General features: G+C 48.9%; 2 protein-coding genes across 3 annotated transcripts in view; one reads left to right on the forward strand and one right to left on the reverse strand.

Annotated features, from left to right (window-relative positions):
- Positions 1-107: 107 nt before the first annotated feature.
- Positions 108-9,105, forward strand: Mest (mesoderm specific transcript). The gene is made up of 12 exons (XM_055608201.1): positions 108-296; positions 1,996-2,150; positions 3,519-3,598; positions 3,955-4,032; positions 4,131-4,267; positions 4,415-4,473; positions 5,274-5,314; positions 5,775-5,845; positions 5,937-6,038; positions 7,158-7,234; positions 8,016-8,079; positions 8,871-9,105. The coding sequence occupies exons 1-12, from the start codon at positions 271-273 to the stop codon at positions 8,986-8,988; spliced, it is 1,008 nt and encodes a 335-aa protein (XP_055464176.1). The 5' UTR covers positions 108-270; the 3' UTR covers positions 8,989-9,105.
- A 1,137-nt stretch (positions 9,106-10,242) lies between these two features.
- Copg2 (COPI coat complex subunit gamma 2) overlaps positions 10,243-17,268 on the reverse strand; it is a 75,051-nt gene continuing 68,025 nt past the window's right edge. For both annotated transcript variants that reach the window (XM_055608200.1, XM_055608199.1), the window contains 4 exons: positions 12,203-12,300; positions 11,536-11,674; positions 11,173-11,271; positions 10,243-10,767 (listed from right to left, as the gene is read on the reverse strand). In XM_055608200.1, coding sequence (XP_055464175.1) covers positions 10,637-10,767; positions 11,173-11,271; positions 11,536-11,674; positions 12,203-12,300 — 467 coding nt within the window. In that variant the 3' untranslated portion in view covers positions 10,243-10,636. The remainder of the gene's footprint in view (positions 10,768-11,172; positions 11,272-11,535; positions 11,675-12,202; positions 12,301-17,268) is intronic.

A 17,268-nucleotide genomic window follows, 5' to 3' on the forward strand; every position in this document is an offset into this window, starting at 1 on the left:
GCGGCGGGGCGGGGCGGGGCGCTGCGGCACGGGGCGGGGCGGTGGGCGGGGCGGGGCGGGGCTCCGCGGCTGTAAAAGCCGGCGCCGCTGCCGTCCGTGCCGCGGCGCCAGCGCATCCCGGTGCTCCCGCAGCCCTCCTCGCGCCTCGCGGGGCGCAGCAGGCTCGCCCGGTGGCCGCTCGCCGCCTCCTCCGCTCCTGCGCGGCTGTGGGCGCCTCGGCGCGCCCCGGGCACCGCAACCCTGCGGCGGGGCGCGTGGGACAATGCGGCTATGGTGCGCCGGGATCGCCTGCGCAGGTGGGTGCCGCGGCCGCCGGGGGGGGGGGGGGGGGGGGGGCCGCCCGGGCGCTGTCCCGTGGGCGTGGGGAGCGGGGTTGTGGCGACGTAGGGATCTCGGGGGTGCGCGGTGTCCTTCGGTCCGGGGCTGCGCCGCGGCTGACGGTGGCGGTTCGTGCCGCAAGGCGCGGTCGGCATTCGGGCCATTGTTGCGGGGTGATGGGGTCTCTGGACGCCGCGTGCGGCCGGGGCTCTGGAGCCGAGACCGCGGAGCTCCGCGGGCTCCACAGATAGACGCTGGACGTGGCTGCTGTATAGACGCGGCTGCTGTATAGACGCGGCTGCGCCTGGCCGCGCTGGGCTCGCGGCTGCCGCGTGGCCGCGGCAAGGAGCGTGGCTTGAAATGCGGACCGGGTCAGGGCCGCCCGGCTGGCCGGCGGCAGAGAGGAGGGTTGCTCTGGCTGGGTGCACGGCGCAGTTCTCGCGCAGACTCGGTCCGGGCCGGCTGGCGGTCGTGGCAAGGTGGCTCCGCGGCACTCAGCCCGGAGCGTGTCGCGGGCGTGTGCCGCGTCTCCTCGGAGCCGCGAGCGAGCGAGCGCGGTCTGGCTGCTAAGCGCGCTCCGTCCGCCTCCTGCAAACGCCGTTTTGCTGGGCCCCCGCAAGCCGGGAGACCGCGAGGCGCGTGGGTGTGGCCCTCCGCGTTCTGCTGAGTCACTGCGGGTGCCCGGTCCTCCGTGCCCGGAGGCTGCGTGGAAGCTCCGGGACCGGCCGGGCTCCTCAGGGAGGCTCCGCGGCAGACAGAGACGCCCGCCCTGGCGCGCTTCCAGTCGCTCGTCCTCAGCCGTGAAGGGCAGAGCCGCGCCATCGTGGCTGCCCACGCGGCGACTCGAGTAAGAGCTGAGGGTCCGCGAGGGGTGTCTTCACCCGCTGCGTCAGGGTAATGAGAGCCAACCCCCCCCCCCCCCCTCCACACAACCCCCCCCACAGAACTCCCTCACCGGACTCCCCTCCCCCCAAACCCCACAACCCCTCCCAAACACCCCCCACAACCCCCAATGCCCCCCCAACACATACACCTCCCCACACGCGCGCGCGCACACACACAGAGGCGCGCACACACACCGCGCACACAGACACACACCGCGCACACGCAGACACACGCACGTACACCCCCCACGCGCACTGACCTCCTGAACTCGCACGCAGTGTGCACAAAGGACGCGGCGCGGGCTCCCGCGGCTGCTGCTCCCGGTAGCTGCGGCGCTGGCGTCTCTAGCTGCCCCTCGGGAGACTCTCCCGCTGTTAGAGGAGCTTTTCGTGGTGACCTGGCGAGTCAGAGGTGGGGGCAGTTTCTAATCCCGCTTTAGCTCGTGCCTCCCGTGGGGCAGAGTGAGCCCCGATGGGGGCTGGGGGCGGGGAGATTAGACACGCGCGCGGGTCAGGGCAAAGCTGCTTTCCGGCCTGCGGAGCGTGCCGGCCTGGTGCCGCTCCCCGCGGCTTAGCCCAGATACAGGCCGCAGTGCCAGGTGGGCATCGCGGCCGGGCTCCCGTGTCGGGCTCAGGCCGCGCGTTGCGCACGTGCTCGGAGGTCACACTCGAGGGATGGGGGGCAGCGCGGCGAGAAGCGCGAGGTGCTGACCACGGCCGCGGGGCGCCGAGGTTTCGCACCGCCGGCTGCGCTTTGGGTGTTGGAGGTGTACGATGTTCCCTTTCTCCGCAGGATGAGGGAGTGGTGGGTCCAGGTGGGGTTACTGGCCGTGCCCCTGCTGGCCGCCTACCTGCACATCCCGCCGCCGCAGCTCTCCCCGGCCCTGCACTCGTGGAAGACCTCTGGCAAGTTCTTCACCTACAAGGGACTGCGCATCTTCTACCAAGGTGAGAGCGGGGCTGTGGAGGATCCCCAGGGCCTGGCCACTAGGCTCCAGCATGTGCCCCTCGGTCTGCTGCGCCGTAACGAGGGAGGGAGAGGCCCTTTGTGTAAGGTGTGGGCGATCACGCGCCGGTCCTCGATCATTCCAAGAGCCGGGAACTGGCTCTGCAGTGGGGGGGGGGGGGGCTCGGGTTTCAGCAGACTGAGGGTCTTCCAGCCCCCATGGTAGCAGAGGCATTAGTTTTCTCTTTGAGCGCCCCTAGTGTCAGGCAGGATGCACAATACTCAGAGACCTGTCCACACCTTTGTTCCTCACCCAGCCCATTTCCAAAGTCATTTTATTATTTTCTGTGATTTGTTACATGTATCTAAACCTGTAAGGTTGCTTTACTGAGAATTATTATGACTGCTACTTAGTTACTATACCCAAGACATTCAGTTATGTTTTAACCTTCATTATCTTCATTTTTCATTTAATCTTTCCAACAGCCTTTGGAGATAGGTGCCATTAATCTCATTTTATAGCTGAAGAAACTGATAAACAGATTGGAAAAGATTTCTTTTGGGCGGGGGTCAAGAGCAATAACGAAAAATGTTTGTTTTTCATAAACCGTTTTTCATTATTGCTCCTGACCTCCTCTCATTTCTTATATCCAGTCAAGTAAGTATGGATTAAAAAAAAAAAAAAGTTATCTTACTGGTTCTTTCCCAGACTTAAAATTTAGCGTTACATATTATTTACATAGATTCTTCTGGCTATATACAGTACATGATGCTTTTAATTACTTTTTGAAAAGTTATTACCAAAGCTTTATGCCACTGGCAGTCCTATTTAAATCCAGTACTTTTGGCAAGGTATTTTATTGTTTGAATATTTAAAAAAATGTCACATACAGAAAAAAGTTCCTGTTGTTATCAGTCCATTTTTGTAACTGATAGAATTTTGTAATAGTTTGATTTATGGAGTTGCATGTCCTCTGCTGGTATTGGACAAATGGTATCAACTCAGGTGACCTATCCATTGGGAAGAACTGTCAGATCTCAGATGTGATAATGTATTGATAAGGCACAAAGAAGTAGTTTGTTGTGATTATGTTTTAACTGGTTTTATTTTTTATTTGAAAAATAATTTGCACTTTAGTAATAATATCAACTGAAATTGACTCTAAATGAGCAAACTGTTTCAAGTGTTTTCATGGAAAGTGTGCCACTGCGCTTTAAAAGCACAGAGTAGGAGGAAGCTCTTGAATATTGTCAGGAGTCTAAAGGGCAACACAGCATTGCAGGGTCATCCTTTACAGTGAATTAGATGTTGGTGTCCTCAGGGCTGCCTTGCCAGTAGTTTGCCTGATTTCTCCTTCTCCTCCTTTTAGACTCTGTGGGTGTGGTTGGCAGCCCCGAGATAGTTGTGCTTCTACATGGCTTTCCAACATCCAGCTACGACTGGTACAAGGTAATGAAGTTCCCAGGTGCTGCTCTGTCCGAAGCTATACACAAACTCAAGAATTCCTGTCAGCCCTCAAAGGCTCTTGCAGATTTGAATTGCTTGATAAAATCTCATTAAATATAGAATTGCTTTTCATGTACGGGAAGGGAGCAAGACACTGATTGTCCAGAAAGGAGCGTTGCCAAGTGAAAGGCTGGAGTTCACTCTAGGTCGATTAAATGCTAGGAAATCACACACTGTCCAAGAGGATCGCCCAGGCCTCACTTTACCCAAGCTGGCATGTAGGCATGAGTCCAGTGCGCTGCTGTGGGCTGGGCAGTGGGTGTGAGAGCAGGGTGAACACCACACTTGCTTTCTTACAGATCTGGGAAGGGCTGACCCTGAGGTTCCATCGAGTGATCGCCCTGGATTTCTTAGGCTTTGGCTTTAGTGACAAGCCGGTAAGCAGCCGCTGGGGTGGGCCAGTGATGGCTGTGGGTCTGAAGGCAGGCTCAGGCTACCTCTGCTGACCCTGCTGTGTCTCCGCTCCTCTCCTCAGAGACCACACCAGTATTCCATATTTGAGCAGGCAAGCATCGTCGAGTCGCTCCTGCGGCACCTGGGGCTCCAGAACCGCAGAATCAACCTGCTGTCTCACGACTATGGGGACATTGTTGCCCAGGAGCTACTGTACAGGTGAGGCCAGGCTTCCGCTTCTGCACAGGTAGAGTCGCCAGGACGAAGAGAAAGTGAACTGTTCTGGGGTCTTAAGCCGTAGGTTATCTGCAGTCCCCGCCTGGGTGTCAGTTGCTCAGCTACGTGTTTCTTCTTACCCTGCTCCAGATACAAGCAGAATCGATCTGGCCGGCTGACCATAAAGAGTCTCTGCCTGTCAAACGGAGGTAATTGCCTGGGGCGGGGGGGCAGGTGGAAAGTGGGGTGTAGCATAGGAAAGCCACCTTTTTACGACCCCAAGCATCTGAATAGTAACCGATGTTACAGACACATCACACACAGGGCGTCGTTCACCCTGCTGTGCCATGAATAGTCTTCATGGTGACGGCATTTATGGAATACATGTTTTCAGACATTTAGAAAATAAAGGATGCCGGGGGGGGGGGCAGGATGGCTCAGTGGGTGAGGGTGCCAAGTCTGTGGATACAAATTTAATTTCAGAACCCACACTGGAAGGAGAAAACGGACTCCTGCAAGTTGTCCTCTGACCTCTGCGTGGGTGTCTCGGCACCCATGTACACACAGGCAAAATAAATACCTGTTTTTAAAGAGCTGGGTAGCGCGGCGCCCACCTTTAATCCCAGCACTTGGGAGGCAGAGGCTGGTGGACTTCTGAGTTCAAGGCCAGCCTGGTCTACATAAAGAGTTTAGGATAGTTAGGGCCACACAAAGAAACCCTATCCGGGGAAACAAAAACAAAAAAATTACCCCTCCATTTTTGTACCTTTAAAATGAGGAAAGTAATCCCAGCATGTGGTGATTTGTTAACCAGTATCTGGTAGTAGCTGGCCTAGTCCCCCCTGCTTGCCACACTCGCCTGTAGGTCTGTGTACACAGTGCACAGCTGTTCTTACTCATGGTTCTAGTTGGCAGTTAAGGCCCCTAATGTAGCACTGGATAGGGAGGGGAGACGTCTCAGGCCACGGTTGTGTGCTGGTAGAGGACTAACAAGTCTGTTTTTCCACAGGCATCTTTCCTGAGACCCACCGCCCTCTCCTTCTCCAAAAGGTTGGCAGCTTCACTGCACAGCACCTCAGTTCAGACATCTATGGCATGAAAAACAAAAACGCAAACACTGGGACTTCTTAAGGGCCTGCGGTCATGAGCCAGTCTATTGAACTCTTCTTTATTACGAATCCATATAATCAAATTAATTTTCTCTCCCCAGTGAAACAAAGGAGGCTATCCTACATAAAACCAAGCATCTCTGAGAAATAAGAGATGAACAAATACTTAGAGAAACACATGTATGTTTTTGTGTAACATAACTGTGTAAGAATGAGCTGTGTAAGAATGATGTTTAAGTTGAGATTCTAGGATCAAGTTGATGAAATCGGGATTATACATTTTTTTTTTTCTTTCAGAAGAAATGGCTAAGTTCTGTTTTAGTTTCGGGTGTAAAACACTGTGTTGAGGTGCTGTCAACCCCCTCTGCATCTTGAATTTTACTCTTACTTCTTCTCTGCAGCTCCTCAAAGATGGAGGTGTGCTGTCGCCTATCCTCACGAGGCTCATGAACTTCTTCGTGTTCTCTCGAGGGTAGGTCGCCATCCAAGACTGAACAGTTGCTCGGATGTCCCTGGAGGTTTTCGGGGACATGGCCTAACCTTCCCGTCTTGCACTTTCTCAGTCTCACCCCCGTCTTTGGACCATACACCCGGCCCTCGGAGAGTGAGCTGTGGGACATGTGGGCCGGGATCCGCAACAATGACGGAAACCTGGTTATCGACAGGTAAGACAGGAGCCTCACTCTGGCCCAGGACCCTCTCCCGGAGGGAGGGGCAGGCCCAGGCTGTTCTGCTGCTGGCTGGCTTACTCCCTGTAAGGCTGGTGAGACAACCTAAAACAGCCCTGCTCTGTGTTTTCCAAGAAAGAAATCAAGCATAGGGTTAGCCTCGCTCCTAAAGCATTTGGCACAGAGAATGGGGAGAAATGGCATCAAACCTTAATGCTTATTTGCATGAAAATGACTCACTGACTTTGGCATATCCTTCTCTAAACTTCTGGATAATTTGACGTGCTTAAGAATATCTTCATCATAGTTTTGAAAGGAACTAATGTTTCTCCCAAGTGCAAAGGTCTTCCTTTTGCCTGTTTTTCAAGTAGCAACAGAGTTGGAGCCGCAAGGCTTTGGTGGGGGATGGTAACAGATGCATTGCTCCCTGAGGTGAGGCCTGGTCCTTTGCCAGCGGGTCTGTGACTCCCAGTGCTCTAGCTGCTGGCTTTGCTGTGGCCTCCCTCTGCATCCTAACCCATAAGATCCTCGATATTTTAATATGAGTAAAACTGAAAACGAGGACCCCTCTTTAAAAGACACCTCCTGTTTTGCCCCCAGGACTGCCCGGAGTCAGGAGCAGAGTCAGTGCCCCTGGGCTGCAGTGTGGCTGCTGGCAGTTCCCATGCAGTGGGAAGCGTTCTCTCCCCTCTGCTTGGATGGAGAGCAGTGATGAGGCCCTCATCCCAAAAACGAATACACTGGCATTTTTAAAGGTGGCTGTCGTCCACTCAGATGACGTAGTTTGGTTTTAGTTTCAAATGAGGAACTTAGGTTTAAAAAATGTTTTCTCAAGAGTCACAGAGCTGGTTAGTACTGGGTTCAAAACTGGATTCTTAGACTCAGGTTTTAAATTATGCACGTGCCAAACCAACTGTGATCCTTCTGCAGATCTCAGTCCTGCACAATGAATGCAAAGAGCCCTTAGTGCTCACGCAGACAGTCACTGTTGTGTCTGCGTGAGCACAGAAGGATGGAGTAGGCTCTGCGGGGGCCCAGGCTGCTTTCTGCGGCCCTGGCAATGCACTGATAATAAATACTTGCTGTTGTGCTCTTGCTGACTCACCTGTGCTGCAGTCTTTTACAGTACATCAATCAAAGGAAGAAGTTTAGAAGACGCTGGGTGGGAGCGCTTGCTTCTGTGACCATCCCCAGTGAGTATCTGCGGACAGTTTTCTGTTATTGGGAACAGTGACTTAACATTGTTACAACTCATAAAGTCTCCGTGCAGGTTTGCCGGGTAGAGCAAATAATCATACATAGAGTAAAAGCTGCTCTTAGCACAAGTATCTGCAACATAATATTTAGGACATACTTTTTGCCTTCATTTCCACACGTAAACACAGACTTTTTACCTAGAACGTTTGACTGGCCATTCTTTGTTCATGGGCACCCTATTCTCAACACCTGGCTCACCACAGTGAACAGTGTAAGGCAGAGGCACTGCTCCACAGGCATTTGGTCTAGTGGCACACTAGATCAAACTGTTGGGACAAGGAAGCTAGTAAGGTCATTAATGGAGGCTGTAGATAGTTGTGCTCTGTCTTCTCTTCTTTGGCATTTAAAAGAAAAAGTGTGGTCCCTCCCACACAACAGTTAGTGATCAGCAAACTGTTGGCTGACTTCAAATGTCAGAGGTCAGTTATACTAGAAACTTCTGATTCTGTCTCTATTTCTAGAAAGCAGATCTTGAAAGTGAGCTTATTTCTTTGGTTCAGGGTACAGAAGAACAAGAAGGGACCAGACAGTTCTCTGTAGAAGACTGGCTTGTTCCATACGTTCTTTAGGCTCACCCAACAAGAAGTGAGGTTTTCTATCATGACATAACATTTTTAGTTACTTGTGTTTTTAATAAATGGAGGGAGGTTAGTTTTAGGATAGCAATAGGAACACAGATGTGAGCTGTTAGAAATTCCTTCCTCTTCTCTTTCCTAGTTCATTTTATCTATGGGCCACTGGATCCTATAAACCCCTATCCAGAGTTTTTGGAGCTGTACAGGTGAGTCCTCACAGGTCTTTGTTTTCTTAGTATTTCATCTTGAAAGGGGTTGTTGGCACTAGCTATGGCCTCTGACCTCACTGGAAACGAAACAGGCCACTTAGAGGTAGAGAATCCTTTAACTGAGTGGAAAGATCAAGATAGGTCATTATACTTTTCTCTGGTCATATATTCTGTTCTCATTGTCATGGCTGTTACCATATTCCTAAGCATAGAGGGAAGGGGAAAAACACCCTTCCTGGGAACCAGACACCTTAAGAAATGTGTTAGTTTAGTCTGAGCCATTTCACTGACAGCTGAGCAGACTTCAGTGAGCAGTTACGGACAGCTCGGGGACTCCTTCAGGGTACTTACTTTGAAGGTACTAGAATATGAAATCTTGGCTGTCATATAAGAACGTTCCATACCTTCACATACCCTAGTGGAGAAAATATGGGAAAAATAGCTTGCTTCTAATTTTACACAGTATCAAGGAAGGCTCTTTGCTGACCTTTGCTTGGGCAGTGAGCTGCTGGCTGAGCCACCTGTTGATGCTCTAAGGAGCTGAGAGTCATGTTTTGAGGGCTGTTACAGAAGTGTTGTATTTGCAAGATGTTGTCTGTTGGGTTCTGAACAGCTGAAACCCGTGTAAGTGGAACTGGCAAGTGTGTCTGCCTGCGGCAGGAGACAGTAAGCTCTCTGTTGGCTCCATCCAGCGTGTCATGTCTGTAGGGGCATTTGCGGGGCTTCCCACGCTTGCACCCTCTCATCCTCCCGCCTAAGTTCACCTCCATGCTGTTCTCTTCCACTAGGAAAACGCTGCCGCGGTCCACAGTGTCGATTCTGGATGACCACATTAGCCACTACCCACAGCTAGAGGATCCCATGGGCTTCTTGAATGCATATATGGGCTTCATCAACTCCTTCTGAGCTGGAAAGAGTAGCTTCCCTGTATTACCTCCCCCATTCTCGTATCTGTGTGTATTCCACTTAGAAATGCCCAAAAGAGGTCCTGGCAATCAAATACTATTCTTTCATAAAAGTCCATTTTATTCACATTGATGACAAGAGAAAACAGGCGGCAGAAACTCTGAGGGTGACATGCTGGTCCAGCTCTCATTCTCTAAGGGTGACAAGATATCCTCTCGTTCCTGTGATCAGGTGGATAGATCTGCTGTTGTCCTGTGTTATTAGGACATTTTGACTAATAACACTTTTCATTTATGCAGAAAGACAGCATTAGGCATTCTCTTTTGTGTAAAATACTCAAAAAAAAAAGAAAAACAAACCCACAAAAGTCCAGCTTCTGTGGACTTAAACTGGGAACCCTGGAATAGAGGGGGAGGGGGAGCTCGCCGCCCCCTGCGCAATCTGTGAACAGGGTGAGAGGGGCATCTTGTCACACCTTTACATCCACTTTCATCAGCTGCTTCCAGCATTCTTTGTTCAGACAGACATCGGCTTTGGGGTCTGGGGATGTAGCCAGGTAGTGTGCCTGCCCAGCATGCTAAAGCCCTTGGGTTCATTCCCCAGCACTGACCCCCCCGTCCCCATCCCACCCACCCCCACCCCAAAAATATAGCCTATCAAACCAAGACAGACATTGGCATAAACAGTGTTCTGAGTATGCTGCTAAGACTGATTTGCATACTCATGTACATATCTTACAAGCGTATTAAAACAGCTGGCCCTTACCTGCTAGAGTAGAGAATCTCATTACACACTGAATTTGTGAGTAAACAGATTCAAATTACCTACAAAACTTCCTAAAACCACAAGGTATTAAGAAGCAATTGCATCTGCCAGAGATGTACTGTTTCTGTCTAGAAAGTCCAAGCCGAACCGTAAATAACAGCCTGCCTCCTCGCATCTCAGTGCGAAGGCCCCTCCACAGCAGAGGTGGAGGGGAGGGGACCACTGCCACAGCCGAATGCCCACTGATGCCCTGATGGCTGCTTAGCATCCCATTGGCTGTTCAGGAAGGCTTTCTCATTAACTTGGCAAATCCTGTACTTAAGAGACAGGCAAGTTCCCAGACGCTTTTAAGAACAAATTGAAAGACCTAAGAGCAAATGGTGCTGAATACTTTTTTAAGCCACAGTTTTAACTGTCTTAGTTAAAGCAGTGTAATTATTTTAAATTCATTTTTTAAATTAGAAATTTCAAGTATAGCAACTTTGAAACTGGAATGAATGAGTGTTTATTTTCTATTAATAAAAACAAACTGTGACAAAAATGGATTCTGGCTTCCCCTCCCCCCTCCACCCTTCTTCGATAAAATTTTCCAACATTGCCAAGAGTTTTCACACATTAACTAGAAGCAGATAATGAAGCTAAGCAGCTGTAGAATAGTGTAAGTAGTACCTGACTTTCAAGATCACTGGAAGCTGACACGTGAGACAGTGAAGTCCAGGCACAAAGACAAACATTCGCTTGATCTGCTGGCGCAGGGCTGAGCATTGGGTTTGCTTCTTCAAAGCCACTATTAATCTTTAAGTATGATTTTGGGGAGTTCATGCCACTAGCCTGAAAAGTACCGGTAGGGAGGGCACGGCACATCATCTTTCCCAGCAAGAACTTATCCCACAGAAGCCAAGATAACATCCACAGGTGTCCTCTCTCTGCTTCTCACAGTCACCTGCATGGTCACTCCATCTGCTAAGGCCAGCCTGGACCGCACCAATAAGTCACAGCCACCTCTGTATACGCCTGAGAGGGAAATTAGGAAAAGGAGATCAAGAACTTTAGATAAGCTCTTATTCATGGGACTTACCATGTTTTGCCTGAACCTCCTTTCTATTGTTTTAGTTTAGCTTTTATAGGAATTAACCGGAAATTAATCCTACAAACAACCCTAGTTTTTAAGTGTTAAAACCAGGTACACGGAAGGTGCTCAGTAGCTCTGATTTGGTGCTGTCAGGTAGTGGGGGTGGCACTGGCGCCTGTTAGAGAAACTTCAGGAGACGCGGGAAGATCAGTGACTCCTTTGATGGGGTTTCAGATTGTTACATAGCGAGATGGCCGACAACCGCAGGGCAGAGTGCTTATCTGCATCCCTCTGTTTAAACCCTGCTATGGATTGTAGGATTGTAGGGAGAGCTGGTGAAGTCTTACCTGCCAGGTAGAGGGAGTGGGAATTCTTGTTCTCGGGAACTTTATCTGATCGCTCACATGGCTGCATGCCCAGAAAGGTGACGATGTTGTTGACGGCCTCTGTTGAGGAGGAAGTTGACGTAACAAGGATCAGGAAAGTTACGCACGAGTGTGTGCTGGGAGCTGCAGGTCCCCAGGGCTGTAGACTGGACGAGGCTCCTAGCCTAGGAAATGACTGACGTGGTCAGATGGTGAAGACAGGTGCCTAGTTTTGAGTGGATGACTTAAACATAACTCTGTGAAAGGAGTTCTTCTGGAACTGCATGTGTGCCTCCTAGGTTAGACTGGTGCCAGGCAGCTCACTGGCAGCAAAACTCTTCTTACCTTCAAGGGTTTTTGTAGAGCTCAGGGCAAAGGTCTCTTCTTTCTCAAAGGCATCTCCCACTTCTTCCCAGGCAGCAGCAAAGTTAGGTTTTAGTACCTTCTGAATATGGTCAGACACAGTCACTTCAAGGTCTTCCAGCTAGTGGGCAATAAGCAAGGGTCAGTAAATAATAGTACTCTGAGTCGTCAACAAGAACAGAAGACCATGCAAAGGGCCTGAGGGGAGCTGCTTCCCTGCCTCTGCAGGTTCTAGTACAGAGGAGCACAAGCCAAGTGTAGGCTAAGTGCCAGTGGCCCTGAGGTCCACAGTAGTCCACACGTAGACCTCTGACTTGAGGCCATACAGCACCTTCTAAATGTGACCTTCTGGCAAAGCTTTTCAGTACAGGACTTGAGAACACTAGAACCAACCAAAACCTACTTTATAAGTAAACTCAATCACATTAAAAATGATTCAATTATCTCCTAATTATTCCCGTTAAGGCAGGGAGGGCGGTGAATTTCTTTGCTTTAGTTATAAAGTAATCCATTTAAATCTGGCATCCACAGTGCCTTTGTAAGTGAAGGTTAGTCTTGGGTCCACAAGTTTTGCCATTGTCAGCTCTCTCTTGTGACAGAGGTCACTGAATGTTGCAGAGGTACCAGGGCCTGTACAGGGAAGACTCACCACATACTCATCATCATATCCATCTTCATCTGGAACTCCAGTGTTAGGGTCACAATCTCGGACTGTGAACTTCATGGTACAGCTGAAGGTGCCTGCAACTGGAGGGAATAGCAGGCAAATTTTCATGAGTGGCAGAGCAAACACGTCACCATCAAGGAGGAAACACCACCTATGTTCCACAGTTTCAGGTTTTAACATGGGCTAGCATGTCCTGCTCTCTAAGGTAGTGCCTGTTGAAGCATTTGCAAGCTGGTCAAAAAGTCAGTTTCACAAAGCATGACGTGAAGACACTTCTGTACCGTGGACTGAAATAGTACACGGAAGAGATGGCCTGAGCAGGTTCTTGTGTTGATGTGAAGAGAGCAGGGGGAGATATTTTGGGGGGACTTTTTGTCATGCTGGTCAAAGGGCCAGTATTTTGAAAAACAGAAGAACCATTCACTGCTCTAGTATACAACAGCTACTGACAACAGATTTGCATAGATTGCCAGATTAACACTGACCAGGCACCTGGTATCAATGCTGACTTTAGGTTGTGGACTGAGTTGATTCACAGAACACCAGAAGTCAACTTTTAACCTGCAGTGAGTAGGTGAAAGTGAGGTTTTGCTGTCAAAATGGAAAAACAAATAGGCACTATGTTTCAGATGACTGACTAGAAATCGGAGCTTTAGAAAGCTATTAGAGGTATAAGCAGGAGGAGGAAGGAAACTCAAAACATGGTGGTGTTGGCAACAAGAGGTACTTGTTCAGTCTTTTAATCATTCCATCCATCCATCCATCCATCCATCCATCCATCCATCCCTCCCTTCCTCCCTCATATAATTGGTATATATGATTAATCTATTGATAACACTACAGTTCAATGTCACAGTTCTTTAGTATAAATTTTAATAGAGTGCTGTGTGAAGTTGCAGGATTAGGAGCATGGGGTTAATTAAAGAAAGACAATGAATGGCAAATGATGAAATCACAGACTGGGGCAGACAGTGGCTTTTATGTAGAAAATAAGAGACAGCATTTACAAATACTAAAGATGTGACATAGACGGACTGAGGGGGAGAGTAAGTGGAACCTTTGTGTGGCACATTTTTCATTAAATGATTCGGTTGATACAGTGAAGACTTGAAGGGAAGCTGCCAAGGGCCACAATAAAAGCCAGTGGTGGTAGCATCAGTATGGCTAGAGGAAAAAGCACGCATTGAGAGACAGAGATGGCAGGGGCCCCAAGAACATCACTTTACTATCAAAGATTACAGCTTCATGAAACAGGAGAGGCAAAATCCAAAAAGACAAGCCAAAAAAAAAAAAAAAACAACAAAAAACAAACAAACAAACAAACAAAAAAAACCCCTGCACACCTGTTAAAAGAGGCTTTTGTACAGAATTGCTAAAAATGAGAGCCAGCTGCTGAGGAGGTTAGTGTAAAAAGATTTCAGAACTGGGGGGAATAAAAAGATGAATGCTAGAAGCTAATTAGGGAGAGGGATGTGCAGTTGGGCTTGTCAGAATGGAAAACTGCAGAAGTTAAACCACTGTAGGAAGGCTATGGCAAAAATGAAGAGATTCCTAGATAACTGAAGTAGAGCGTGTGCTGAGAGAGCGAAAATTGGAGAGGGTTAAAGGAAACAGGCCACCTGCAGTGATCCACAGGGGTCAAGAGTGAGCCGAGGCAGAGGCAGTACAGTACACAGGAAATGGAGGAGGAAAGGGGGTTAGGTGATGATGTTCCCCTCGCAGACAGTCTGGGGGTCTGCGAACGCTGCCCACAGAACGGGTGCTGAGATTAAGGCTGTTCTGCATGTTGGAGGAGGGGCAGCTGTACACCAACATTAGCCTCCGGTGTAAGGGCCAGCACTGACCAGCGACAGACATGAAATGAAAGCTACAACTGCATTCTTGGGCACCAAATCAGGTAGCTTGTCCTGAGAACAGGTGACTGTTACAAGATGGAGAATGCATGGAGATTATGAGGGAGACAATCCGAAGAATTCTGTGTCCACGCTGAATGTGGTGGGTAGAAGTGTAAAGGATGGCAGGTAGTTAAGACACTGCAGATTATTGCATGGTGTGCCATTACAACTGCTGATGTGCTTTGTGGAGCCTGGCTGACAGAGAATGGTGGGATCCCTAGGGAGCCTTGTATGAAAGGATCCCAGAGGAGACAGAGGTTGGACTCTGAAGACAGGAGAAGTAAGTAGCATTTGGGATGGAAGGACAGAGTGAGTACAGAGGCTAGGTAGGGAAGGGAATTATAGAGGGCCAGAATGAGGAATGCTGAAAAAAAAAAAAAAAAAAAAGACAAAACAACAACAACAAAACAAAACAAAAAACCCACAGTTGATTTTGTAGTAGAGAAATGTGTTAGCTTAGATTGCAACCAAAGATGGAGAGAAAAATGTGGTTAAGAAACACTAATGAAGGAGTATGATCTGGTAATCCCTCCAGTGGCATCTGAAGCAACTAATGACCAATAGATTGGGTCAAGGAGTATGTAACTTGGACGGATCTGAGCCTTGGCCAACAGCAAAGACCCTCTGAAAGTCTGATACTAAAAAGTGTCGGGGAAGCAAGGAGATGAGAGAAAAGACTGCTAAATCCATAATGGTATAAAGATAGCTTTGCGGGTAAAAGCAGTTCTGTAGCTAACACAGTTGTCAGTGTCTACAGGAAAAAGAATGGCAGAGCTCACAGGGAAGACAGGAGCACTTGATTGCTGGGAAGCGTTAGTAAGAAGGCTATGGCACACATCTGCACTAAACAACATCACGACTGAGGAGAGAGGCTGGGAGCTGGGAGCTGTGAGCATTAGCTGAAGGACAGTGACGTGTGCAGATGGGTGATGGTTTTCCCAGAATGCGTCCTCTCAGCAGAAAGAATGTAGGTCTCAGGCTAGATACTGGATCTTTAAACCAGACGTTAAAATACAGCACTTGCAGTGGGAGGAGAAGGGGGGCATTAAGCTGGGGGTGGGGTGGGAATTTTAATTCAAAGGACTAGGGAGAGATGGACTAGGATGAACCTGATAAAATGACACCCAGGGATTGAGTAGTCTGAATAGAATGGATGGCTGGTATGGGCGCAAGTGGCTGAAGGTTATGGTGGGAGCCAACTCAAAAGGAAAACTTCATTTTTATTTTCAAGGATGGGGATGAACACACATGTAATTAAGACAAAGGAGTAGAAATTGTGCTGTGTAGAGGGCTGCACTGGAGTGGCTGCTGCTGAGGGGAGAGGCAGTGGAGAGAGAAGTGTTGTTCAAGAGAAGGCCGTTCATCTGGACAAACAGGTGCTTTCTACATGGGGGTTGGCACTGTTCTAGGAAAGAGTGAGGAGGAAAGGAATGGGAAGACGACAGATGAAAACAAAGGCAGTGACTGGCTGGAATGAGAAGGCCCTAAAGACAACAGAAGGAGAGATGAGTCCTGGAGGAGCTGTGGCCTAGAGAATGATTCTGAGGGCATGGTAACGGGAGGGGACCACTAAGCCACAGAGATTTCTAGAACTAAACTCCCAGAATGCAGTGGTGAGTGCTTGGAGAAGAGAACAGGAAGGAGAGTGGAGCAAACTTGCTCCTTATGGCTGGGTGTGAACTTTGTAACCAAAGGGCTTGATGAAGGGAAAGACAAGGACAGTATTTCCTAAATGTGTTGCAGGTCTAGTCTCTGCAGGTCACAGATCTGCGGAGGCTCAGCAGATCACATGAGGCATGCAGAATATTTAAGATATGGTAGGGAAAAAACTAAGTATGAGGTTGGACTGGCTGGGGTGTTGTTAAGGAATGAAAGAAGTGAGAACAGTCGGGAAAACATACATGGGGGTACTTGAGATAAAATGCACGAGTTGAGGTTGGTTTAGAACTAAGGTACAGAGTGTCAGATGTGACAGGCTAGAATGAGGAGTGCAAGTATCACTAGCTCTACAGCACACAGTTGAAAAGCAGTTAGCATGTAGAGTCCTTAGACACACACATGCACATGCCATACACCCGTCATGTGCTTAACCCAGTGAGTTACTCTCAGATGCTAATGTGATTCCCTTGCATACATGTCTGCTGGAGGGGAACACAGTTTTGTTATGGCCATAGCACTTCATCAGTAGGCTCACTTTCTATGATCAAGGACCTTACAAATGCTGTGAACTATTCCTGTCCATCTTCCCCATAATGTGAGCAAGATAAGAAACTCATCAGTTGGTAAGTAAACATTTCCAAAATATTTATTTATATTGTATGAATTTAATGTGTAAGGTATAACAACTTGTTATTTATGTGTTAAAAACATTACTGTTCCATACTATATGGAACTATATCCATAGTATGAGATCATTTTGTACCACATACACGTCTCCTACCAAAAACTGCATTTAAAACAGACAACTGTCCTTAAACATGGTTTATGTTTAAAACATTCTTGAATGTTTTCATGAGCATTTTAATGATAGTTGTGAAAATGTGCTTTTTTTTTAACCCTCCTCCTCAAAGGGATCTGGATGAAGGCTTTTTAAACTCGGAATGCAGTGTGTTTACTACACAAGGCACTGGGTGGGCACCTGGGGGGGTGGTTGCTGGTACTTACCAAGCACGTGGGTCAGGAAGGTGGTGTAGGCAGTTCTTAAGAAAAAGAAGATGATCAAGTGGTAGCTAAAAACAGTGCTGCCGGCGGCACTGATGCACACATTCAATCCCAGCACTCAGGAGGCAGGGGCATCTGGCTTTCTGAGTTTGCGGCTAATGATAACCAGGAAAAGGACTAGAGGACAAAAGAAGAGGCCAAAGAGACCTGAGGGCGAAGGGTGAGGTGGGAAGGTGGCCAGCGGGAAGACCGTCTGTGCTCGGCTCTAAAGACAGACATGGCAAAAGGGAAAGGGACACTACATAGTGTTTTCAAGCTTTATTTCAAACAAAGGAGAACTTGAGAAATGAGCAGAGAAACCAAACTGAGCTGTGGAAAGGCCCCAAAGAGCACAAGTGAGACAGAGCACACCCACCCCTAGGAAGCTCAGGGGCAGGGGACAGGGTTAGAGAGCAGTGATGGGGAGAGGGGGTCAGAGAAAAGACTTACAGC

The sequence above is a fragment of the Psammomys obesus genome, unplaced genomic scaffold, assembly GCF_907164565.1.
Source record: "Psammomys obesus unplaced genomic scaffold, mPsaObe1.curated_primary_1811, whole genome shotgun sequence".
NCBI lineage: Eukaryota > Metazoa > Chordata > Mammalia > Rodentia > Muridae > Psammomys > Psammomys obesus.

Bases quoted from the DNA above. Each gene is read 5' to 3' on its own strand.
- Mest (XM_055608201.1), top strand. From the start codon at position 271: ATGGTGCGCCGGGATCGCCTGCGCAG. The intron at 2,151-3,518 runs GTGAGAGCGGGG...TCCTCCTTTTAG, and splicing joins ACTGCGCATCTTCTACCAAG to ACTCTGTGGGTGTGGTTGGC. The intron at 6,039-7,157 runs GTAAGACAGGAG...CCTGTGCTGCAG, and splicing joins GGAAACCTGGTTATCGACAG to TCTTTTACAGTACATCAATC.